We start from the raw sequence: 25819 nt of genomic DNA on the forward strand, positions 1-25819 counted from the left end.
CCCCCCAAAAAAAACCCGCGTAGTTAAACCAAAGCGACAGGCCATCTTCACAGAAGCGAAATACGCGTAGGAAAAAACGCCGGAAAGTTCTGGCAGAGGACAGCCCAGGAACACATGCCCAGGCACTGAGTGACCCGTCTGCGACGGCGGCTGAGCGAGTCGATGATTCAAGGGAAGGCGGAAATGCGGGAGTCGACGTGGCAACCGTCGCATCACGTGACGCGGGCTGCCACCGCCACACAGACGTCCTCCCCAAAGGAAAGCACCTCCGTGACCTCGGGCACCTGTGCCCCGGAGAAGGAGACACGTCTGGTCCCCGACGGGCTGGCATCGGCCTCGCCGTGCTTCTCAAGCCTTTCTTGCCTTGAGCAGTCTGGTTCCCATCAGCCTAGATTTTAACTCAAGGAAGATGGGGACGAGTTGGGGTGCCTGGATCTGGAGGTACAGCCGAACTGGGGGGAGGCGGGGACAGAAGGAAACCCACAGCAGACCTAGCCTACCCCTGAAGGAAATCCTAAAGCCGGCAGGTGGGGCCGAGGCCAGCACGGCAAGCGCCTCGGGGCTGAGGTGGCAGGCAGAGCTGCGGACAGCGCCCCTGTTCCAGGCCACGGCCCCGTCTGTGACACTCAGAACTCTTCCCCTGGACCTTCCCAGCTTTCCGAATACCCTGAGTCCCTCGGTAAGGAGGACACGTCCTTGTTTGTGGGAAGGAGGCTGTCATCCCGTACGGTTAAATCCAATTCACAGTCAGTGCCACAATTTAACAAGGAAGAAGGAAGGGGCTCCCCAACAGAAGCCGACACGTGGTCCCCAAACACGCCGCTGTCACTGCAAACAGCTCGTGCATCTGCAGCGTCATGGCCCCCGGGAGAAAGAGCTCTCTGCTGTTCCAGCTGAGTGCTCCTTCTGCTTACCCGGGTCCCACTCAGCCTGGGGCCACCCGTCGCCTGCCAGTGTGCATGGCCACAGGGGCGCATCAGCTGCCAGGAGGAGCAGGTCCTCCAGCCACGGCTGGCGGAGCTCTCTCCCCCACTGCCGAACCCACGTGTCGGGGACTCCACAAGCGTGGGAGGTCGGGGGACGGGACCCATCGTGGGCTGATGTTACTTCTGCATGATCCAGCACAGACCCAACATGTAAAGAGCCAACGTCCACGGGACCACGGGAGGCTGCTCACCGGGTGGCCCCTTTGGGGGTGGTCATCACGTTTCAATGCTAGAAAAATTGCAGCTACTTCACGTTCTAAATCGGCAGCCTCTCCCCGACGCCTGCCATATCAATCTGATCTTAGGGGACAGACAGGGCATCACTGCATTCAGTCGGGGTGCAGGCTCATCCCGCTGAGCAGAGCTGCGGTTCAGCCCATCTACGCCCTCCGCCGGGAGGTCAGGCCTCTCTCTTCAAAGTACATATAGGATCTCGGGGGCCCTTTTTATGGGGGTCAGAGATTCCCAGCCACCCCTACTCCCGTCTCTGCTGAGGGGTGAGGAGTGTCCTAGAAAGGGCCTCCCAGTTCTGAAGAAGGTCTCGCACCTCACTCTACCCTCCCGCCGCTCCTGACCCACCATCACCTGCCCCAAACACGCAGCCCGGAGGAGGCCCGGCCCTGGCCCACGACGGCCGCCGAGAAGGCGGCTCCGCGGTGGCTCCAGCCTCACCCGAATGTTTCCCTTGGCTCTTGCTGTCCCGCACGGGCACGCTTTTCCAGGAAAAAGCCATAATTTTTCGACGCCCTGCTTGTTTTTCTCAGGGTGCACATGACATGCAATCGCCAGGAACTGTACATAAATCAGCAGCAATTTGAAGGATGACTGTTCTGCTTGGTCACAAACCGTCCCGGAGGCGGGAGGCGGGGAGGGACATTCTAGCCACGTGCTAACGATGCTGCCTTCTCCACAAGAGTCCTGCTTTCTGTTTTTCAGCCTCCCCGCCTCCCCTACCCACATCTGCCCCCCCATCCCCACCCCCCATCCCCGGGGAAGGGAACTAACACCAAACGCCCTGTGGGAAGAGCCAGGAATATCTAAGTGGCACGACCCCTCCCCATCCAGCTAAGACGCGCCACCGGAAAGGAGCGGAGGGAGGAAGGGGGCCCCACACCTGTGCCCACACCTGGGGGCCAGGTCCCCTCCCGCTTGATGTCCCGCAGGCTTCGGACACATGCTCAAGCTGCCCTCGCCCCAAGCTTTTCCTCCCAAAGGACCCAGCATCGCTGGCATCGCCGCGGAGCCCGCCTCTCCTGCCTCCCCGGCAACCAAGCCGAACCCGGCTGATTCCTCCCCTTCCCCAGCCCACGCCCTCGCAGCCCCCGGCCTCCGTGCCCGGGGCGCTAACAGCCTCCCAGGGGCTCATGGGCCCACCCTTCCTTCAGTCCATCTCCCTTCGGATCATGAGGAGGCCGATCTGAACGGCTGCCGATCCAAGGACAGAAGCCCGCCTCTGGCCGCATGGCCCGCCCTCCGTGTCCTCCATCACGCCGCCAGGCCGCGTGCCCTTCGGCTCGGCCGGTCCGGCAGGCGGGGGCCAGGAGCACAACGAAAAGATCTGGGAAGGAAACTCAGAGTGTTCGAAGGAGGGGCTGGCGCGGCTCGTGGCCAGAGTCTGCCAAGTGAGAAGCTGCCTCGGCGCTGGGGGGCTGCTTTCGGGGGTCCCCTGTGCCTCCACAGGCGCTGCTTCCGGTCTGGAGTCCCCAGCCCTTCAGGGTAAAGGAGCAGCCCCTGTGGCCGCCGTGTGACCACTGGTGCCGGACGCCAGCAGGGAAGGCCGGAGGTCGTGGGGAGGTGGGCAGCGGTGTACCTCTCAGGCCTCCCGCCCCCCACCTTGACCAGACTGCCACTCCCCTGCCGAGAACCAGGGCTGGCTCCTCCCTACGCACAGCAACACCCAGGAGTCTCCTTGTTCTGGAAGCTTCCACAGCCCTGTGGCATTAGGTCTCAGTTACAAACTGCCATTTTTAATCAGCCGCTGGACAGTCTTTGACTCTGCCCTCCGGTCATCTGACCACACAAACAGTGTCAAAAACAGAGCCGGAAAAAAAAACCTGACACGTTTCCTAACAAGCTAAACAGGATGAGATTGTCCAGAAAATCCATCCCTGTGGCCCCGGAGCTTGCGGGGAGGGTCAGACGTTAACAGGACAAGGGGAGAGGGCGGGAGAGGGCGGACGAGGGCTCCCCGCGAACGAGGCCAGGTCCACAGGACCAGCACGATCCTTTAAAATCAAAGCAGGACTGGCCAGAGCACCGAGTGAGTTCGGGCAGCTGGGAAAATGTTCCAGAAAACAAGTGAGCGGCCTGGTTAGGCAGGCAGACTCGGGAAAACCCGAGAAGAAACACACCATAGCCAGATGCGCTAACAGACTCGGAGAACCATCTACACTGAGAAGGCGGAGTCCCCAAATTAGGAGCAAGGCTGGCAGCCGAAGATGTGCCTTAGCTACCTTTAGAGAAGCACGAGTCTCCTCGCCCAGTGAATTTACATCCCGGGGCCAGAAGGTCTTGAGAACGTGACCCTGAACTTGTAACCCCTTCACCTCTGAGAGCATGGACGCCGGAAGTGGCCAGAAAGACCAAACACGGGGCAGTGCCATACTGGTGTGTGGGGGGAGAGGCGGGTCTCAGAACTGACACCTGCTCCCCGAAGAGTGAATTATGAAGGCTGGTCTATGAGGACCCTAGAAAAGGAAGCCTGGATTTGAAATCAGCGTGAATTCACCAAGACCAGAGGACTCACCAAAACTCGCTCCCCTTTCTGACGAGCGTTAGGTGAATAACGAAATATATGTCACGTAATTACAGCAGCCCGATTTCCCGCCGTTCTTAATTTCAGACACACATTTCGTAAAAATCTCTTGAAACCTCTCTGCGGATGAACCAGAAACGTATGCTAAATAATGGACTGGGTGTGTGTTCAGTGGTGTGAAAATTGCATACCTAAAAAGGGGGCCAGGGGTCGGATCAGTCAATGATTGACTCAGTGGTGCCTAGGTAAGGAGGCCGCCATGGAAACCCAGGAGGAGGCAGCTGGTTGGTTCAGAGAGCATATGGGGACGCTGGGGAGTGGTGCCCGCAGGGGGCGTGGAAGCTTCCCGCCTGTCCCCACACCTCGCCCTGTGCATCCCCTCCATCTGGCTGGTCCTGAGTTGGAGCCTTTTATAATAAACCTGTAATGCAGGAAGTACAATGTTTCTCTGAGTTCTGTGAGCCGCTCTGGCCTGCTAATTGAACCTGAGGTTCTAGAGATTTCTGATTTCTAGCTAATGGGTCTGAAGTGTGGGTGACAAGCCGGTCCTCACACTGGCGGCGTCGGAAGGGGGTGTGGGGTGGAGGTCTTGTAGGACCGAACCCCGAAGCTGTGGAATCTGATGCTGTCTCTGGGTCAGAATTAAGCTGAGGGACGGGACACCCAGCTGGTGTCTGGGGAGTTACTAGGTGCTACGTGGGAAGCCGCCCCCACACACGCACACTGAAAACTGAATCTAAGGACACATTTAATCTGGAGAGACATGTTTCCAAAGAGGACATACAGATAGCCACAGGCACTGGAAGCGAACGCCTCAGACTCCACCTTCGTGGCTGTGAGCCATCGACACACCACCTTATCAACCCTACCACAAAAGAGGCATCACTTGCTATTATTATAAATATAAATCTTGCAAAGAAAAATTTTTAAATTCTAACGACGGGCGTATAGCTGGGAGACCTTTTTTTTTCCTTTGTAATAGAAATTAACAAGAGTTAGAGACATATTAAAGGCATCCGAGTAAGAAACAAACTTTTTCCTTGGTGTGTTCAGGATTGAAATAAAATTCCAAAGACCATCCTTTTTCTGCTTCTGAGATTCCAATGCACCACCTAAAATCTCCTTGGAAAACACCGGACTTAACGATCTAAACACCTGCTCCACCGTGAACCTCTGGACCCCAGCAGCCCTCCTCAGAGCTAGCGAGCCTCAGTCTCGCCAAGGCTTGTTCACGTGGTCGCGATCGCCCTCATCACCCCAGTTTAGTCTCCACGGACAAGGGCCCGTCTGCTGCAGGTGGCCAAGCAGCACCAAAAAGCAAAAAAACTTTAATCGAGCTGGAACGTTCTCCGTTAACACAGCCGCGGACCCGTCCGCTGTCCGGCAGCCCGCTGAGCGCGGGCCTCGCTGTCCCTTTCCATGGGGAGACCTGCCATCTGCTGTCCCACTCAGCAGGCAGGCACGTCGTCCCGGGCCCGGTCCTGATCAGCGCTTGCTTCCGGATGGACTCCGTGACACTTAGCCAAGGGAGCAGTTAGGGGTGAGCAGAAGGAACGACTTTGTCACCATCAGGGGTGTTCGGCAGCAGACCAGACTGTCCCGCCACGGCGAGCGTTCCCGCCTGTGAGGCCCACACGCAGAACCCGCCGCTGGGCTAACTCCGAAGCCACAGTGCGGCCGGCAGTCGACGAGAAGCTCTCCTGTCCCCACACCCTGTATGTCTGCAACGCAGCACACCAGGCAGGGGCAGAACGAGCAAGGGGGCCACGCCACGACGGAGGGACACCGCCAAGGCCACGTCCGCCCTCGGCCGGGGCGGTCCAAAGCGTCTCGTTCCCACAGCTACCCTGCGAAGTCGGTCGGACGTCCCCGCTTTGCAAATGACAAAACCGATGCCCGGAGAGGCCGAGTCACTGATCTGGGTCACCCAGTCAGTGGGCGGACGGGAATCCAAGTCAGGCTGGAGCTGACACCAAAGTCCGGGCCACCCCACCCTACCCCAGAGGTCACAGGAGGGAGCGACAGAAACCAAAGCCATCAGTGAACGGGCGTCCAGAAAGTGAGGGCGAGCGGTTTTGAGAGAAGAAAAAGGACCACGACCTTTTTGACGAGGGGAGTTATTGTTTTCATTTTCGTAAACGCGTGAGGTCAGTTAATAATTTTTCCAAAAGAGGAATAACAAAAGGAAGAGAAATAAAAGAAACAGAAGAGCAGGCTCCTGGGCAGAGAGGCCACCAAGGCAGGGAGGCCCTTGGCAGCCATCGCCATGTCCCCCCAGGGACATAACCAGCCTCCGATGAAACCAGCCTCTGATTAGGACAGTCTGGAATGAGCCCCACGAGGAGCACGAGGCACCTGCTTCCCAAACCTTTCGCAGAAGTGCACCCCCAGTTTCTTAAGGGGGAGCGCTGGAGAGCTGCACTCCCCACGTCTGGCCAGCGTCCTCGGCCGTCGCCGCTGGACCCGCCGCCAGAATGTTTGCAGTCCGGGCTGCCTTTCATTCACTCGGGGGGTCATCAGAAGTTACCGTGATGGATTCCTCCAGTCCATCAATAATTAACTCATACGTGGGGCTTGTCAAACAGCTTCTGATCCCTACAGCTTTCATGGAACCCCAGACGCGCGCAAACACACACACACGCACACACACACACGCATACACACACACACACACACACACACACACACACGCACACCTTCACAAAGGAACCAGCAACCGCGTTCCGCACGGTCACAGCTCAGCACGCCGCTGAAGTGACACATGTGTCCGGGCTGGGAAGAGGACCGGTGATGCCACCAGCTGCTTCGGAGCCCACGTTTCGAGGCGCTGGAGGTGCGTCTGCACACCGCGCCTGCTTCCGAAGGCCAGGTGAAAGAAGGAGCCACGGCGTGCACGCCGCGCCGGACCTTTCGGAAATCTTGCTAAACTGCAGCTACCACAAGAGTCTCGGCAGTTCATAAGACACGCGGACACTTTATTTAAAGAGCTGTTATAGGTAAGGAAAGGCCCAGAGTGAGATGAGGCTTCTCGGGGCTTATGAATATTTATGATATTATATTTTCGAAAGCCACCGAAAAATTAAGGACGGTATTAATAGGGAACAGATTTGCGAGAGTTAGTCATATGTTTACATTATGCAAACTGTATGTAAACACCTGTAACAGAAAATACTGTTAAATGTTGGAAAAAGGCAAGCGTTCGGGGGTGGGGGGGAAGTGCTGATATTTGGACATTTTCTTAAAGTCGGCCAATGATATTTTTGGAGTGTTTGACAGTCTGTTCGCTGAGGGCTTCCTGCGGGCACATCTTGTTCCTAAGCGCTCACCGACCCGGTGGCGGAGTCCCAAATTCAAGGCAAAGGTGAAGGTCTGGGGCTATCGCCGGCCCTTTGTTGGCGGCCACTACGCTTTGCCCTGAACCCTGACCGGCTCCCGCCCTCAGCTCAGCCTCCCCAGCCTCGCGGCCAGCTGCCCACAGCGCCAGGCCGCGAGCTAAGCGCACTGGGGTCCCCGAGTTAGCAACCAGATGGTCTCTTTCCCAGGTCACGGATGTCACCTTGGGCTTCGTGACACCAGTCGAGCAGGGCCTCCTCTGAGTACAAACTCCAGACTGACACGCGGGGGGAAAGACAAAAGTCTATGAGGGCTGGGGGTGGAGGGGTGACAGAGGCCCCCTTTGCGAATTATATTTAAAGGCCTATAACCACACCATGTCACCAGATACCGCATTGGTTAAGGAGGGCTGACTAATTAAAGGTTGGTTTGCTTCTTTTAAATTTTTATTAGGAAAGCCATACTGGTCATTGTAAGAAATCTGTAAAGCCAGAAAAGTATAAGAAAACAGAAATTTTTTAACTAGGATGGAATTTCAGTTGGGACTCCCTTGGGGTCAGAGACAGGTGCTTTGCTTAGAGCTCCCAGGTGCCCTGGGTTCGAGGCGGGCTCACGGGCCGGAACCTGTCTCTCCTCCCCGCCCCGCCACCTCCCCACTGCCAGCGACCCCAGAGCCCCGCGCCACATGCAACTGAGCGGGGCCGTGCCTCCCCTGAAAACTCACTCCCAGGAGCTGCCAGTCGGTCCCTGGGGGATAACGATGGCGCTTCGTAGGGCCGTGGTGACACATCAACAACAGGGCTCCGCCCTGTGCCTGCAACGCACACCTGTCAACAGTGACGACGGCAAGTGCCACCCTCAGAAGCAGCTGTGAATACTGTCGCTGTGCCAAGTGACGTCCAGGATCTTCGGTACAAAAATCCATATGTGTATCGACGAACAGAGTAACGCGCCGTTCGATCTGTAAACGCTGCGAACAAATCAGTTCTGCCCGTTTCTCTAAGTAAAGCCCGAGAGGACGACCATCGCCTCCTAGGTATTTCCTTCCGTGAGCTGCAAACGATCGCATCGGAATCCCTGCTTCTTAAATCCATGAGTAACTACCAACCTGTCTTTGTGTCCTGGGGGTTAACCAGCACCAGCGTTTGATGTCGAGGTTCGTCACGGTGCATGGAACAAAAGCGAACGGACGACGCGTCGAGTTTAACCTGAAAAAAATAATAAAACCTCCAGTTCGTTCCTGCGTCAGAGTAAGGACGGGGGACATCGCTTAACAATTAGCGCGGTGTTTACTGAACGAACATTGCTACCCAGACGCCAACCTGACAGGGTGTAGGCACCACAAAAATGGAAGAGTTGTCCAGCCTGGCTAAGCACGAAGGGCAGGTGAGCGAAGGCTCCTGCTGCCTCCCACTCGGTGAACCTTCTCCTGCTCTCGTCCACCTGCCCACGCTCTTCCTGCTTCGGCACGCTCCCCACCCTCACCCCCTGCGAAAGCTGAAGGCCACACACCTGCCGAAAGGGCCTCACCTGTCCTCCGTGGCCACGCTACAGACGCAAGTTGGGCAAGTCTGTGTCTGCCCACAATGGCACTCAGGCTGCCTGATGCCCCGGCTCGGGTCCCTACGAGCAGCCTCGAGAAATCCGTGCCCCCTCTGGGCCCGACGGGCTCAGCCCCGGCTCCGTAGCAAAACTGGGGGGGAGGATGGCAGCCCCGAGCACCTGTTTGCTCACGACCGAGAGGCTCACGGGGCAGCGCGCCCGGGGCCTCGAACGCTGGGACCGTCCCAGAGAGCTTCTCTCTGTGCCCACATCCTAGGCCCTCCTGGTGGCCATCCGACCCACGGCTCCCAGCTCCCAGGGCAATGGGGCACCGTGCTCCGTTGCAAAGTGTGTTTTGAAGACCAAGGAGGGGAAGAGGAAAATGAGCAGGGCAGGCAGTTGCTTGTAAACGTCGGCAGGAGGCCTCCACAGTTTCAGAGAACGACTTTTTAGCAAACCCTGAGACCCGTAAACACCTCCACGCCTCCCCGTCTTCGGGTCACCTCACTGAAGAGCCCCAGGCTGGCCATTACAAGGCCATCACCAACGAGAGGTTCAAAGCATTGAAGCGACATGGAAAGAGGGTTGTTATACACAATGTCGTAGTCACGGTGTGATCTGAATGCTTACAAAGCTTTTACACAGAAACAGAAAACGAATGAAAACCCATCAAAATGTTTATGACGGTTAACTCTGGGTGAATTTATTTCCTCTGTCCTTGGCTGTAGTTCCCAAATATTATATAATCTGCATATGCTATTTTATAACCAGAAAAAAAAAATCAATAAGTATGATTGTATCTTAACTGTGACAGGATAATTTCGAGACTAGAAACAAGAGTAAATTATGAAAAGAAAGGACTTTCGGAAGACCAGAATGACGAGGTGTGACGTACCCTCAAACAACGTCCTCTCTTTCTCGTTTGCAAAAACGTTTCCATATTCAAAAAGGAAAGTTAAATTTGATAAAGGAATGATTTAGGCCGGTGGGACTATAGGTGAAATTGTGGGTCCAAGACCATTCCACATTCGACTATGTCGACCTGCTAAATGGGAGGGAATTGCTACCGTTTCTGAATCAGCCGCTAACATGATAGGAAACCGAATGGCTGTTTTCATAAAATTTTTTCTTGGGAAGGGAGAAGCCAATAGGTATACAGGCATTTCAGCATTTCCATCACGTTAAAACAGCTGAATCTTCGAAACTGTCTTATTTTATCATGTTTTTGCTAATAACGCTCACATTATTCGCTCAGTGACAATACAACGTATTAGGTTTTCCTTAAGTGCTGTAATCCATAAATAAGCGTGAAATAAAAGCAGATGATTGAAAACGCATCCTGAAGTAGTTCGGGGCTGACTCTTGGGCTTCGGCACAGTTCTCAGGTTACCTGGCGTATCCCACACTCCAAACCCCGCAGCCCACCAGCTAAGACTGAGCCCCCAGCCTTGCCCAAGAGCAGGCTTTTTCTCTGGTTTACATGCCACTAGGGGGCGCTAACAGCGTGTACGTGCAGGGACGTCCTTTGGCAAACCAAGGATGAGCCACCTCTGGGAACTGGGTGCTTCCAGGAGTCGGTTACAAACGAGCATCTCCGAAATTTCAAGGAAGCCACGCTATATAAACCGCACTACTGTTTTAATGAACTCTGGACCATCTTCAGCACAGTGAACTCGAACCCTGTCTTCCTCAACCAACTTCGCCTGCCGATAGCAACGATTTCCAGTATTTTTGGTATGGGTGAGATCGTCTATGTACAAAACGAGAAAATTTTGTTTCTTTCAACGGATCAGCCCCACATCCGAAACAAAAGTAACTGACTTATGTTACTCAAGACTGATAAACTCCTTTTACTTAATACAGTGGTGATCAGAGGGAGAGGGAGTCTTAAATGTAACACAATTTTAAAATTTCACCCACGATCCCACAGGCCTGACAAGTAAATGCTTCTCATTTCTCTCCGTTCTCTTCCGGGTCATATTCGAAAGGCAAACTTATCGGTGCTAACAAGCGTGATGGATATCACTTCATTCCAATCGACATTACGTCATCGCAAATCACAAAATTTTAGAGCTGAACCAAACCTTAGCGACCGAAGACCCACCAAGCCCCTCGTGTTACCGACGGGGACCCTGAGGCCCGGCCGGGCATCACACACAGTCATCTCAGTTAATCCTCATAACCGCAGTGTGAGGCGAGCTTTGTTACTGTCCCAGTTTGAGAGATGAGAATACCAAGCCCAGAGAGGTAAAGACACCCGCTCGAGGTCACACAGCTAGGAAGTGGTAGCCATGAGATTCACAGCAGACTGTCTGGCTCAAGGACAAGATCCTAATCCGGGACTCTTTCTGCTTCTCAGGGTGAAATTATTATGGTTTTCACTCCAGAAAGGATTTTTTTTTTTTTTAAATCGAAAATACTCTTTCATTAGCATCCCGCTTTCTAATGAGGCGGATTTTGCGCAGCTCTCTGCCAACAAGGAAGGTCGTCGTACCTGCTCCCCCGTGGGCAGAGAGAACACCTCCGTCCAGGGCCGTGCGCCTTGCCCGAGCGCGGCGTAGTAAGCCAGGGCCGCTTCCTGGTGTCCCTCAGGGTCGTCCTCCAAAATATCCACCGGGTAAGTGCCTGCTGGGCGGAAAGGGAGGCCAGAAATGACGTCGGTTTTGCTCTTTCGTGAACGAGAAAGTCACTTATTCCTTGACTATTAAAAAGACGCCCAAAAGAGCTTTGAAAATGATGTTCGCCTGTTTTGTTTTGTTTTGTTTTTTTAATGAAAAAGAAAAAAATAAAAGCAGTGAAGCTGCAGGAACCAAAAGAAAATAAAAGCCACTCGTGTTGGTGACAGGCTTGGCGCCAGCCCCAAGGAGATGCGAGGTTCAGCTGAACCCTCTGGGGCCGCTGCGGAGCCTTCCTGTCACACACCCGGGACGTCGGGTGGCTTCCCAGCGCCTCTCCACGAGCTCGGCCACAGCGGCCATGTGTACAAGCATCTTGGGAACCGAGACCGGCTGGTTAAGCCTGGGTGACTCTGACGAAATCCGACTTGAGTCCTAATTTTGCCAGGTCATGTTCACGTACATGTAGGTTGCTAAGATTTGCCAAGTCTTCTGTACTCGGTCTGCTTTTTGGAAGAGAGTTTAAATGTACAGGTGAGCATGGCCTCGAAACTCCATGTCTGCACCCGGAGCATCTCCTCCTTATCGCTACGCTCTGTGAGAAAAACGACACCCTTAAATAATCATACGAATCGATAGCATCCAACTCAGCGTGGAGGTCGGTGTCCCCACTGTGGCTGGCACGGCCCCATCCATGAGCCCCACGCCTTATGTCCCCCTGGGCCTCCCATGGGTGCGCACTGGGGTTGCTGTCTCCTCTTCAAGAAAGAGAAGCCAGCGCGTCAGCACCCACTGAGACGTCAGCTTCCTACTTTCTCTGAGCAGCTCCTTCCTCCTCCTCCCAGCCACTGCTCAGCAAACGGACTGCGGTTTGCAGCAAACGGTTTCAAGCCTCAGCCACCGCCTTTGCAGAAGCTCACGCCCCTGCCCAGGCCCCACGGAGAAAACGTCATGGGTGTACAGAGTGGCACGCGGCGCGGTAAATACCTTCTCCCACTCTTGGATTTTTAGAAGTATTTGCGTGTAAAACTCAGACCCCAAAATTAGAACTGTAAATGCGCTGAGACGAACGTTTCAAATAAAGACACGAAGAAGCCACAGCCCATCAGCGACGATGAGTAAGTCCATGAGGGACTTCCGGGATCTCTGTCAAAAGGTTGTGCTTCTTCTGTCAACCAAGAATGCTTGCTACTTGGGAAGCACACTTGGGGTGTGTGTGTGTGTGTGTGTGTGTGTGTGTGTGTGTGTGTGTGTGTGTGTGTGTGTGTGTGTGAGCTTTCTCTCTACACGCACATCGAAGGAATTTCAGGCTCCTTCTCATTCTAAGGAGCCACGAAGCCCCCGGCAACTGACGAGATGCGGCCCACAGGCCGAACCCACGGGCCTTCCCGACTCCTCGCTGGGCCCCGAGGCTGAGCGCTCAGGACCCAGATGGTCCAGGCCAAGGGCTGTTTCCGCGGGGCTCACAGCAAACTCAGCCTGCACCCTCTCTCCAGCCCTCCTGACGCTGTCGGGCCCTGGCCTCTGCCCTCCGCCCCGTCCATCCGCCGATGAAAAGAACAACTGCCCGCTGAGCCGAGCTTCGCTCCGTTGACGGGTGGGGGAACCGAGGCCTGGAGACGAGAGCGTTTGGCCAGCGGCACGCCCGGGGCGCGAGGTCCGTCTGATGTCAAAACCCCACGCGACACTCAGCTGTTGACGGCCCCATCCAAACGGTCTCGTCCACCAAGCCCCGAGGCCCTTCCCGGTTCCGTGCCCGCTCCGTGCAGGGCCCCTCGGCCCCCAGCTCCTCCGCCTCGACAGCTTCGAGGCCCACCCCGAACGCAGCACACCGGGGACCCTTCCGAGAGCCCCAAAAGGCATGGGGCCCTGAGTCTGAACCCAGGATGGGACTCACTGCACCCCACGCCGCCCCCGTCCTGCAGGGCCTCACACACCTGAACGCGGCCCCTCGCAGCGAAGGCCGCTGGCCCCGCGCCCCGTGCCGACCGGCCCCCGCCCCTTCCATCCTGAGCACTGGGGACACCGGGGCGAGCCTGCAGCCCAGCTGTTCAGACTGCTCTCCGTTCCCCGACCTGGGCAAGCGGCTCCCTCGGGTATGGAACGGCTTCGTGTGCGTTCACGCGCATGACGGGGCACCCACAGTCCTGCGTGCTCGTTCCGCCAAACCAACTCCCCGCAACTCGAGGGGCCAGGAGAGACCCCCGACTTGCACTCTTGGGTGCTGGCCCTGTGTCTTGCAGGTGTTCGTCAAGTCCTGCCCCACAGAGAAGTTGAACTTGGCCCCTCGACAGCCCTCGCGGAGGGAGCCTGGGACGACACGGCGGTCGTCCTGGTCTTCCCAGAGAGGCACAGGGTGGGGGTACCTCGTTCAGGACCACTGACACCGGAGGCCGTCTGCTCCCGGGGAACCCAGGGAGCCCCCTGTCGGGTGTCGCCACGGCCTGCCACGGCCCGCACGGCCAGGAGAAACACGGTGAATGCGTGTCGCCCCCCTGCACACACATTGCTTCTCCTGCCCGGACGTGCTGGGCCGTGAGGCCCCCACGAAGAACTCGGCGCGCCCGGGTCCCCCAGGCTCCACTGTCTGCCCGGCTGGCCCAGGGCGGGCCCCTGGGGGTCTGCTCAGCGGGATCCGGGCAGATCCATCCTGACAGTGGGGGCCGCGTGGGGCAGCTCCCCAGGGATGTCAACCAGTCCTTCAGGAGAAGGAACATCAGCGCTCATACCACAGCATGCGCCCACGCTCAGTTCGCCTCCAAAACCCTGAAGGAGCACCCCGCACATGGCCTGCTGCACCCCAAGCTGGCCTGGGGACACCAGCCTCTGGTTTCAATTCGTTCCCTTCCTTCTGGGGAACGTCCCCCATCGGAAAAGCTCGGCAGCTTCCTCTTCCACAGAAAACGTGTGGATTAACATTTGGGTCTGGAAAACTGGGCCAGTGTGAAAAAAGGAGCAGCTTAAGGCAGGAGAGGGCAGAGGGCAGAGGGCATCCAACGCCAGCTGGGAAGACAGCTCCTGAAACAGGAGGAAGGGGGAACCCCCACTCTGACTTAAGGAGGAAGTGACACACACACACACACACACACACACACACACACACACACACACCTCCTGCCTCCCATGCCAGGAGGACGGACACCCCCTCTCCCCAAACCACAGGGCACACGTGGGCAGTGCAGAGGGCCCCGAGGAAGTAAACAAGTCTGGGGTGTCTTACGCACGCACTGGGGGCCGAGCCAGGCCGTCGCACTCGCTTCGCGGGCGACGGAAGGCAGACCCGGGCAGGGGCGTCCAGATGTGACACGCTAACGGGCTGTAATGGCTTCAGCTGAACAGGAAATATTTTTCCAAAGCCAAAAGAATGTAATCTTTTCAGTATGATGTAACACGCTTTCATGAAAAAAGGCCCGCAGTTGAAATGAGAATCCATTGCGGACTGTAAAGAAATGGAAATCCCCAAATGAACCCCAAATTCAAGAATTCGCTTTAAGCATGCGTTCGCTGTAGTCATCCAAAAAACAAAAGCAATGGGGCATCTTACAGCATTCTTCTAGGGAGAAGACTTAAATTGTTCAGTGTGTTTTAACAAAGTCTGAGTTCCCAGGTTTCATAAATGGAATGTCACACTCTTCTGAGCCACACTGCTTGTCACCCACTGCCTATCAGCCAGCCACTGCTGGTCAACCACTGCTGGTCAGTCAGGTAAGGCCTAATGCTCGAGGGCGCTCCCAGACCTTTTTGGTCCTCCCTATGTAAACAGCAACGCCAATTAATGAAGACCTTCGAAGGGGCCAATGCTTGGCACTTCATCACTGATTCAGTATCATTTGCACGATAGTCTCTCCAAATACCACCTCACCACATAGATCAGGAAGATTCTTTCATTTTAGCGAAGTGTAATTTTTCTCACATGGGACTATAATTACGAGAAACATTAATAAAGGCATTTTAAGTTTTACTCCCCCCACTCTTAGGAATTTCGACTTTACCAAAAGCCTCTGCCCACGGGTAACTCACGACATGGCGTTACGTCACTGGAAAAGCTTGGCTACAGTCGTTGATTTCTTGTACCTCCGCGGCTCATCATTCCAGAATGACAAAACGAACGATTCTCGCTTATGATGATGTGTGAAAAAAAGGTAAGGAGGCAAAATTACAAAAGAACATTCTACTTTTGTTTTTTACAATGGTTCAGAGTAGATATCGCTTGCAAGGAAGTTTTTTTTTTGCTTTGCTTTGCTTTTCGTTCACGTTCAGTGGCCTGGTTTTTTTTTCCTTCACAAATTAACTTCCTTCCACAAGGAAACCATTGGGAGAAGGGACCCTGAATACCGGAGTGACTCACTCTGAGCTTAGCAGAGAGCTCGGACACCGGTTTCCAACCAGGGAGAGGTGACACCGGAGGTGACAGGGTGCCTGAAGCAGGAAGTCGCCGTGGTGGTGGGAACCCGGCTGGGGTGGTAGGAGGTGGGGCGCCTCCAGGGAGAAGAGTCCCACATGCCACCTCTGGTGCTCAGAATTCACCGGGGTCCCCGGCGTCTGGTGGGGCGTGCGTGTCACTGCTCAGCCCGGTCCCCAAGCTGTGTGTCTGCATGCCGCGTACCGTACGAAAACTCAGTATTCACAGACGCACACTTCATCCAGGGCCTCTGACCACAGGGCGCCTTAGAACAGAGAACTACTTTTAACTTAAAATATAATTAGGTTTATTTACTTTTTTTTTTTTAAGAGGGCTGTTGTATACAATGAGAAATACCCACCGACGCATAAGGCAGTGCCTGGCATGTATTTAAAGTCACAGAATCCAAAGTTTGTGCACCTACCTATCTCTACGGCTTCTGTTGTATTGTGCCAGCATGTGTGCAAAAAAATAACCTGCAGAACACTAGCTCCACAGGACGTGGTGTGGGTGGGGCTTTCAGAAGCTGGCATGTTTCAAAGAGGGGACCCGCTGAGGCCCTGGGAGCTCGCTGCGGGGAGTCTCACGTGCCTGTCAGCAATCAGATTTAGAAATTCTGCAGCGACGGCATTTGCTTAAGCCAGCGTTTATGTCCTAAACTCGTTTCACTAGGGACCCCTCGCTCCGAAGCACTGACTGACACATGACCAAACGCGCCTTACGGAAGGGTGCCTCGCAGTAACGCCAGGGCAGGAGGGCCGGTCACTGCCAGGCGGACAGCAAACCAGCAAACAGGCAAATGTCAGCAGCTCCTGGACCCCCGGGGGAGGGGGCGCTGGTGTCATCGGAGCAGATCCCCCCCAGACGGGAGCAGAGAACAGAAGGTGAGGCAAATACACGCCTGGCTATTTTCGTTGGTTTTTGAAGAGCATCTGATTGCCAGAATATTCTTAGCAAAAATTGAAAAAAAAATAAAAAAAAACAAAAAAAAAAAAAAGTTGGAAGCCAGAATGCGGAGCGCGTCGGAACGTTCTGAGCAGATGAGCGAAGCTGTCAGGCAGTGAAGGCATCGCGGAGAGAGGTCTGCAGGTGGTGGCGGGGACCGTTTCGTACCCGGCAAGTGACAGGGAGCCCGTTGCTCCGTTGTCACATATTTAGTATTGGCCAATTTGCAACTTGTCATTGCCTTGGCTGAGAATAAAGCGCTCGTCCTCGAATCTAAGATGGTAAAATATGCAGATGACTTTCCCAGCCACCCACACAGAGGTTTATGCAATCCTAATTGCTTTTAATACGAAGGTCTCATAATCTGAGCTGCGAGGCGAGTCTTACTTTTTAGGCAAATGATACCGACATAAAACTGTTTTTCCCCTCGAGTCATTCGAAAGGACAGAGGTGGGGCTGAAAGCTACTGTTCCTTTCGCATTCGAAGAGCTGTCACGCTTGGGGACAGATGTGGACAGACAGGAGGAAAGGGCATCTCTGACATCTGCTTCCTTACTCGGATGGCAACAGAGAGGGGTCCTCACCTGACACAGCTGCAGGAAACTGGGCCACAGTCGCCGCTGAGCGTGAGCCGCTCCACTCCACGCCACGCATCGGCCCAGCGGTGCTGGATGCTGTGACCTTCCCCAGAGAAGGGGAGGGCTCAGGAGGACACGACAGCCTGGCTCTTTGTATCGTGAAGGTAAAAGCACTCGCCTTGGTGTCAGCGACATCAGCGTGACAGGTGGTGGCCCTCACGCTGGTGGGAAAGGGCTCAGGGCACCCACTGTCCAGCATAACTGGCGCCCGAAACCACACAGCATGGAACACGGGGGGAAAACACCCATCACCCTAATGCTTGCGCCCATTAGTCACAGAATAACATTTCCTAGACTGTGGTCGCTCACGGACTTCCTAAACTTTCACTGGGAAGAGTCACGCCCCGGCACGAGACCCGTCTGTCACACCCCAAACGACGACACCTCAGAAGAGGAGGGAAAACGAGCTTCTCTCCGGCCTGCCCGGCCGTGTGCCAAGTGACGAGGCGGCTGAAGGCAGACCGGTCCCCAGACCGACAGATGAGAACGGGCCTGCCTTAAACCTAGATGCTTATTTAGGGACGATGTGGCGCCTCCCAGTACCTGGGAACGTGTGGAGGCGGTTACGTTTTTATAAGGGCAAAACATAGAAAACGGAAAATGGAAAAGTAGATGGAGAAGATCGTGCCAAATATGAACGTTTGCATCAAGGTTAACACCTGCTCAGTTTTAAATTAAAGAAATATATAATGAAAAAAAAAAAACCAAACCAGATACAGACCTATAGATACAGAGAATGAGCTGACGGTTGCCAGAGTGGAGGGGGGTAAGAGTATGGGAATTAAATTAAATTAAATTAAATTAAATTAAATTAAATTAAATTAAATTAAATTACAAACAAGGGGATATTTACATAAAATGTGTCACCCACAAGAAGAAAATTCACAGGCAGGGGGGCAAAAAGAAATATAAAAAAAAGTTAATATTCCGTCGTCTGTGGATAAACAAAGCTTCTAAGGTACTAGTTGGGAGAAAATGTATTAGAGAAATAGCGGTATGTTTTCCCACTGAAACGCACTGTTTAACACCTTACATTTGCATAGCGTTCTCCAGTTTACGAAAGGCTTCCACGAATCCTCGCTCGTTTGAGACCTACATCGCCCCTCTGAAGTCAAGAAAGCACAAAGCGTGAACATCCTTTTTCGGATGTGGAAAGTTGGCAATGGGGCCGGAACTCAAACCCAGATCGTGACATTTCCAGCAGGGCCTTCGTCGGCGATGGCAGCTTGAGCCAGATGTCAGCAGTGGACACGCAGGCAGGGCAAAGGGCCTGGCTGACCTCCTGCTTTAACCCCTCCCCTCCACTTAGGTCACCCTCATGCAACGAGTGACTTTCAAATGGTGACAGCTTTGTGAACTATGACTGGAAGCAGCGTGAAGTGGTAACATCCTGGCTCTCTCCAAAGGAGTAAACTGATGAACCTGCCAACAGAAGAATGAGATGTACCTTATTCTAAAATGCTAAGGATCCCCCTTAAGGTATCACAAATGAACCAGTTCGAAAAGACAGATGAAACACCCACAAAATGACGCCGCCTCGTCGCCGGCCCCAACATCGGGCCACACAGACAGGGAGGTCTGGGCATGAGGGCAAAGGGCACCAGCTCTGGGGTCATTCAGACCTGATTCCAAAAACATCTCTGAAATATCTGAGAAAATAAACTGCCACGAAAGGGTCAATGCAAACCACAGAATCAGACACGCAAAGATTGCAGATATTGAAATTACCCGATACGGAATACAGGGACGTTAAATAAGTTTAAAGAAGTTTAAACAAGGAATTTAAAGGGTTAAGATTTTTTAACTGCCCAATTAGATTCTAAGAGGAAACAACGTAGAGCCTCTAGAAATTGATGTCTTTAATAGCCAATCTACTGAAGAATATAATCTGAAGAAGTTACCCAGAATGCAGCATGGAAAGACAAAACAGGTGAAAAATATGTAAGTCGGGTTAAAAAAGATGGAAAGGAGAATGATGAGGTCCAGTAACAACATAACCGAAGTTCCAAAGGGAGAAAAATGAATAAGGAAGAGACAAGATTTGAAGAAATAATGATCGATGTGTTTCGAGAATTAATGAGAGACACCTATCCTCAGATTCGGGAATCTGAGAGAATCTGGCAAGAGAAAGAAAAATACCCACCTAAACACACTGGTCAAACCGCAAAACGACACAAAAAGATGACCATGAAAGCAGCTGGAAGGGAAAGACAGACGCTCCCCGAGGGAATGACAATGACTTCGACAGCTATCACTCATCCCATCAGGCGAGGGAGCCAGAAATCAGTGGAAGAAGAGCTTTAAGTGCAAAAGGAAAATCACTTTGATCCTCCCTCCAGCAAAGGGAACTTCCGAGAACGTGGGTGAAATAAAGTAATGTTTAGAAAAACAAAACCTGAGTGAGTTGACGACCGGCAGATTCTTACCGAAGTTATTTCTAAAGGACACCTATCAGGGGAAAGGCAAGTGACCTCGACAGGAAGTCAGTCGAGACAACGGCACATAAATTGGAAAGGGGGTAACAGTAGCAAAAGCACTCTGAGGACCTCAGGGCATTCCAGAGAAAGTTTAGAACTGATGAGTTTCAGAATTAACTGGAGCTCATGTGCACGTTAAAACTTCTAAGTTAGCTCCTAAAAGAACGGAAACATAAATATTCAATTTCAAATTAGGAGAGGAATAGAATTAGCGTAAGGATGACGGAATCTCAGTTTAAAAGGGGGCAAGAAATGAGAACGAGACGATCTGTCTTCAATTAAATTGATATTTCATTGTTATGTATGTATTTAGATTTACATTGAATTCAATATTTAACGGTGATGATTAAAAACAGATACTCATCAATAAATAACTAGACTACACTTCTGCAGGACAGATTTTGTTTTATCAGTGTTTTTACACCAAGTATCGTTTAAAATTTTAATATGTTTATTCAATATTCATGTGTTACGGAAAGATGCAAGGCGATACCTTTATTTCTGCATAGCTTACACATTTTTTTTCCAAGATGTTCCAATAGCCTCAATGCGTGCGACACACATGCATTACGGAAATCACGCTTATTGGAAAACATAAAGGTCAAAACGAACAACCAACTGGGATTCACCGTTTGGACATTATGCCCCTCGGCCCACACACGCACACTCGCCAAAGACAGGACGACGGGGCAGGGGACGAGTGTCATGCAGGAGGCTCACGTAATGGCAGCGGCTGCCCAGCGGGGACTTCTCAAGCGCCCGCCCCTGAGTGGCACATTTGGGGACTTCGATCCGGGTTTATATCAGCAAAAGGCAAGAACATGAACGTGACTTTCTCTCTCTGTTAATGGAATTTGCAGGTAGTGGTTAGAGATTCGGTTTCCAAGAAAAACACATTTATCTTCATTTCTGCAAGTCAAGGAAACCAAGTCCCCAGCCCTGAGCCTCGAGCAGTGACCAGTGGCGGCCCCCGATTCAGAGGAGCGAAGAAGCACTGGGAGGTCTCCAGCCTTGACCGACGCCGGGCTCTGGTTTAACGTCATGCAGAGGGCGTGACGTGAGGAGGGGGACAAACAGGGAACGACGTGCCTGGATTTCAGAGGACAGTGGCCTTTGAAGTTCCACGCGTTGTGTGTCCCACTCCCACCCAAGCCTGCAGACTGCTGGCCTTGGACCTGAAGCCCCGCAGCAGAGGATGGGGCCACTGAAGGCCTGGGGTTTGTGAACCACAGCTGCTGCATCCTAATGCGTGTTGTCCAAAGGCCACAGACCTTCAGTCACCACTGACAGTCACTTAACTGCAGCTGCCCTCACCCGGGAACCTGACTTTGAAAGTCACGTGATCCCGGGGGCATCTCACCAACAATGTGATTGCATTTTACCCTGAAGTTCCTTTCTATAGCACACGCAACACAGCAGAAAGCACGGCCATTTTCTATAATCCTCCAGAATTCCCCCGGGCCAGGCTGCAAATAAGAATGTCGCCAGAGGAGCAGCGAGCCAGCTGCTGTCAGGAACCCAGCTAAGGCCACTCAGCCGGTCACTAGACTAGGGTTTCAAAGGTCAGAAAGACAACACCTCAGCGCCCACTGCCTCCCATCGCCCAGGCCGAGTCCTGGCCACCCCGCCACTCACGCCATCCTGCCAGGAGAAGGTCAGGCACCAGCCACCTCTGGCCCCGCCTCACGCAGTACTGATCCCCATGTGACCCAGGAGCAACTGACACACTTCACGGCCACGTGGACTTCAGGGACCATCTCGTCCTTTCCCTTCCCTGCTGGTGAAGGAACAGAGACTCACCGAGGGCCACTAAAGCACTCGGTGACAGCGATGACTCCTGATGCTCAGCCCAGGCCCCCCATCCACTGCCCCCAATAAGGCCCTGCTCCCCAGGAACTGAGATCCCCAAACTCGCCACCTCCACGGGCCTCTCCCTATGGGCACGCCTCAACATCTTGAACTAGAGAAGACCCCAAATGGCTGATGAATATTTAACTTTTAAGTTTCATCTTGATCGGAGGTCATCTCTGAGGACCTGGTTCATGGATGATTCCATTTCCGAGGCTCTGCCTTTTCGGGGGATGGAAGGGAAGGCTCCCCTTCAAACCTCCTCGCTTTGGGGAGTCACCCCACATCCCAACACCACCACCTACTAGCCAGGTGACCTTCGGCAAGGTCCTTCAGCTCTGCGCCTCAGCGTCTTCACCGGTAAAATGGGGATAATTACAGTGTCTGTGTTTACACTGTAATTACATTGTTGATCGATTCCAACAATGACGGACAGAACTTAGCACCGCACCTGCGCACAGGGAAGCGCCCCGAGGGCTAGATTCGAAAATGCGTTCAAGTTTCCCCCACCAAGAACGCAAGGGAAGCCTCTCCTGGCTCACACCACCACCTGGAGCTCAGCCTTCTCCTCTCATCCCTGCCCCCCGGGGGCCTGTGACATACCACCTTCCTTTCCTGCTGACCTCCCTCCCCAGGCCCTCCTTCTTGGCCAGCCCAGATCTGCACCTGCCTCGGCATCCCGCAGCCCCAGGATGCCTTCCCCGGGCCTCCACCTGCTCTGCCCTCTCTCGGCTCAGCAATGGGGGTCCCCAGCAGAAATCGGGGCAGGCACTGGTACTTCTGATTCCTCCCGAGCTCCAGAGTTAGCGTTGCTGACCGACTCTTCAGTATCTCTAATGAGAGACATCCTGAAGTCACGGTGTCTGGATCCCGTCACGTTTCTCCGCCCAGAGTCGGTGGGTTCCTTTATCGGACTCATCAATGTCCCTGCTCCCCGACCCAAGTTCAAGTCCTCGTGGACCTCCCTCCTTGCTTGCTGGCTTTCCTGTCTATAAAGCTCTGCTTTGTTTACTTCCAGTGCAAACCGTCCAACAGCTAACTTTCCTAAATTGGAACACCACGCTGACTTCCTAAATGGAGATTATAAAACAGGCGATTCTCGCAAACGCTGCAGTTTTGTGTGTAAACAGAAGGGAAGGCAAACACATGGCCTTCTTTGCGTCTACTCTACATTTCGGGAAGGGCAACAGTCATCTCTGATGAACCCAGGGTCTCATTCATTCCTTGCGAGGCACAGGATCTCATAGAGGAGGGAAGTTCAAGGTGAAAGATGCGGGGAGTAACAGTCCCGAGCTGTGTCTGCTTTCTCTTCCCTTTCCACGGTGCTCCAAGCTGAAATGACCGCAACAGACGGTCTGGTGGAGCCTAGGAAGGGCTCAGGTCAGGGAAATTAAAAGCACACACATTCCGGGGTGGGGAGGGCAATGTGTGTGGCCCTGAAGCATGTCTGAATCATTGAGGGTACTCCCAAAGCCCCCTTGGAGAATACCCGCACCAGACACACCGATACAGAGCACAGCTCCCATGGCAACGTCACTGCTATCTCTCTCTTTCTCTCTCTCTCTCTTTCTCTCTTTCTCTCTCTCTCTCTCTCCTCTCTCTCTCTCTCTCTCTCTCTCTCTCTCTCTCTCTCTCCTCCCTCTCTCTCTCTCTCTTTCTCTCTCTCCATTTCAGGACTAGAGCGAAGTGGGGACTCGATACAGCCTCATCTGGAGACATACATCTTAGCCGAATACATCCTTACTAAATGAATAAAGAGTCTCATGAAGACATGATTTGCTCAAACTCCTTTTGGAAATGGGTTGTCGAAGCTTGGGCAATGGTTCAGCTATGCCAAACTCCAATCCATTAGCACCTAGCACATGTGGACGTGATTAATGGGCAACTGCTATGTGTCATCTGGGCCATCGGCAACCAGGAAAGCCACGGGAAACACAGGAAAATCCTTAAACCATTTAGACCAACTACACTTTTCCAGAAGATGAAATTAACCATTATTTTTCCCATTCGTAAAACTGGGTAGAATACACCCAGCTGTAAGGCAAGAGCTGGGAGGGATTCTCTGGCTCAGGGTGCCATTCGGAGGCAGAGGGAGGGGAGACAGCGAGGACTGAGCCACTCGCTCCGTGTGTGGACTCCCTGTGTGGACTCCCTGTGTTAAAAGTTATGGACACTCCTGTCCCGAAGTCCCTAAGTGGCCAAATCTTCTCCATTTGCACAGATGAGGTCAAAAGAGCAAGTCACTTTTTCTTCTTCCCCCAGCGCTTAAACATAAACTAGCAGCAGCGGTCACTATCCGTAGCTAGGATGGCCAACGTTCCAGAAAGGACCACATAAAAGAAATCAAAAACGAAACAGTATCTCCCCCTCTAAAAAGAAATTGGTTAGTGGTCCCCTTCTCTCTGTAACTCACTTGAAGTCGGGGGCGGGGCGGGTTTTTATGACCTGCGTTTAAAAGTCACATCTTTTAAACGCAGGTCATAAAAACAAGTCCAGTAAGTCCTCAAAGTCAAGGGCGGGTTCTGTGGCTTTAAGCGAAACGTAAAATGAAACCGGATCGGCCATAGGCTCATTGAAATAAACAAGAGTTAGGTTCCTCGGCATCTCATCAACGCTGTTAGCGAAACTGCGTCGTTTTTATTCCAAGACCCGCTTAACGATGGTGTTCTGGGAAATGTGTCCTCGGGCCGTTTCCCCTGGGTCGTGGGACCGCGGGCCAGGGGGCATCGCACGAACCCGCGCGCCCGGCACCTGCTCAGCACGCACCCCGCCCCTCGGCGGCTCCCGCGCCCGCCCCGAGCCCGGCCGTGCCCCTGGCGTTTGCTCGCGGGGAGGGTCGGGCCCGGCCTCCTCCCCCTTCCCCGGGCGCGCCCCGAAACGCGGGCCTCCCGCACCGCGCGGTCCCCGCTTCGCAGACGCGCCCCCGCCCGCGCCGCGCGCCCGGCCGGCGACAGGTGCGCGGAGTCGCGGCGCCCACTGGGGGAAAGTTCGCGGGCCGCGCGCTGTTTGCGGTCGCGCTGTGCGGCGCCGGGCTCCGGGCTGGCCGGCCCGCCCGGCCATTGAAACCCGACCCGCGGGGAGGGGCCGGCGGCCGCGGCTCCCTTACCTGCGGCCCCGCCGGCCGCCCCGGCCTCCATGCTCCGGCTCCCGCGGCTCTGCGCCCGCCCCCGGCAGCCCAAGTTCACCTCGCCGTCCCCGCCCCCTCCTGCTGCCTGCCACCTCGCCGCCCGGTCCCCTTCCCGAGGGTCCCCCTCTCTCCCGCCCCCTGCACTGGGGCCACCGCCACGCAGCCTTCTTCGCTAGCGACCCCTGGCTCCCCAAACAGTTCGCAAAGCGGGTTCACCGCCTCCAAGAAGTATTTAATTCCTCTTGATTCTCTGCGAAAGGAAACGGTTCGCACTGCCGCCCCTTGCCAGGGCCCCCGGGCCTGGACCGGCGCCCCTTCCCACTTCCCTTCTATTTCCAGAGACGGGAAACGTTTGCATTGTTGCTTTTCAAAAATTTACAGTCGAAACATGAAAATTTTCAAGAGTTGGAAAAATGAATGGCACACATAATGCGGGGCACCCAGTCATCTTTTCTGCCCATTCCAAAGTCTTTTCCATGTTCTCCCGACAACTGTAAACTCGCTGCTTTTGCTGATAACGAATACCTCGTAAAGTGTTCAAGCTCACACTCACTCGAAACAGCAAAACTCAGCGAGAGGCAATTGTTCTCCAGTATGTCCTCTTGGCCCGTTTCGAATGGTTTTCTCACACGGGAAGTGGGGCGCAGGGGTGGTTTTAAAATGCCACCAGCCTGGGTTCCCGGAAGCCTGCGGTCCGTCAGCGGGCGCCTGCACTTTGATTGGCAGCTCTGAAGTTTGTGCTTCAGGACCGTCCCCTGGAGGGCATCCCAAGCCCTCCTGGGCCTCTGTCCCAGAATGGGTCTGGAACTCATCTGTGTGCCTTGTCCCTGCACCCCAGCAAATGGCACCTTGGGGGAAAGGCCCAGGTGCTCCCACACCTTGGGAGCGACCTGAGGAAGACCAGGGCACCCCAAACAAAGGGCGAGGAATGGCCGCTGTCCGGCTACCAATGCAGGAGGCTGCTGTGCACATGACTGCACCACGCTGGGGGGCCCCAGCACCACTCTCCTGGAAGTCTGAGATTTCACCTTCCACAGTGAGGAAAACACAGGGCGGCTTGGGCCACAGCACTCAGGACACTTCACTCCGCCACATCCTCAATCGACATACATTTATTAGGCTCCTACTGTGTGCCCTAGCTTCTTCTAGAT

General features: G+C 54.1%; 1 protein-coding gene across 1 annotated transcript in view; it reads right to left on the bottom strand.

Annotated features, from left to right (window-relative positions):
• The window catches only part of LOC120587334 (protein FAM169B-like), a 50228-nt gene extending 25543 nt beyond the window's left edge, over positions 1-24685 (bottom strand). The window contains exons 1-3 of the mRNA XM_039844064.1: positions 24648-24685; positions 11111-11241; positions 8183-8282 (exon numbers count right to left, since the gene is read on the bottom strand). Of these exons, the coding sequence (XP_039699998.1) occupies positions 8183-8282; positions 11111-11241; positions 24648-24678 (262 nt within the window). The 5' untranslated portion in view covers positions 24679-24685. The remainder of the gene's footprint in view (positions 1-8182; positions 8283-11110; positions 11242-24647) is intronic.
• Positions 24686-25819: the final 1134 nt, after the last annotated feature.

This window comes from Pteropus medius, unplaced genomic scaffold, assembly GCF_902729225.1.
Source record: "Pteropus medius unplaced genomic scaffold, Ma_sr-lr_union100, whole genome shotgun sequence".
Taxonomy (NCBI): Eukaryota; Metazoa; Chordata; class Mammalia; order Chiroptera; family Pteropodidae; genus Pteropus; species Pteropus medius.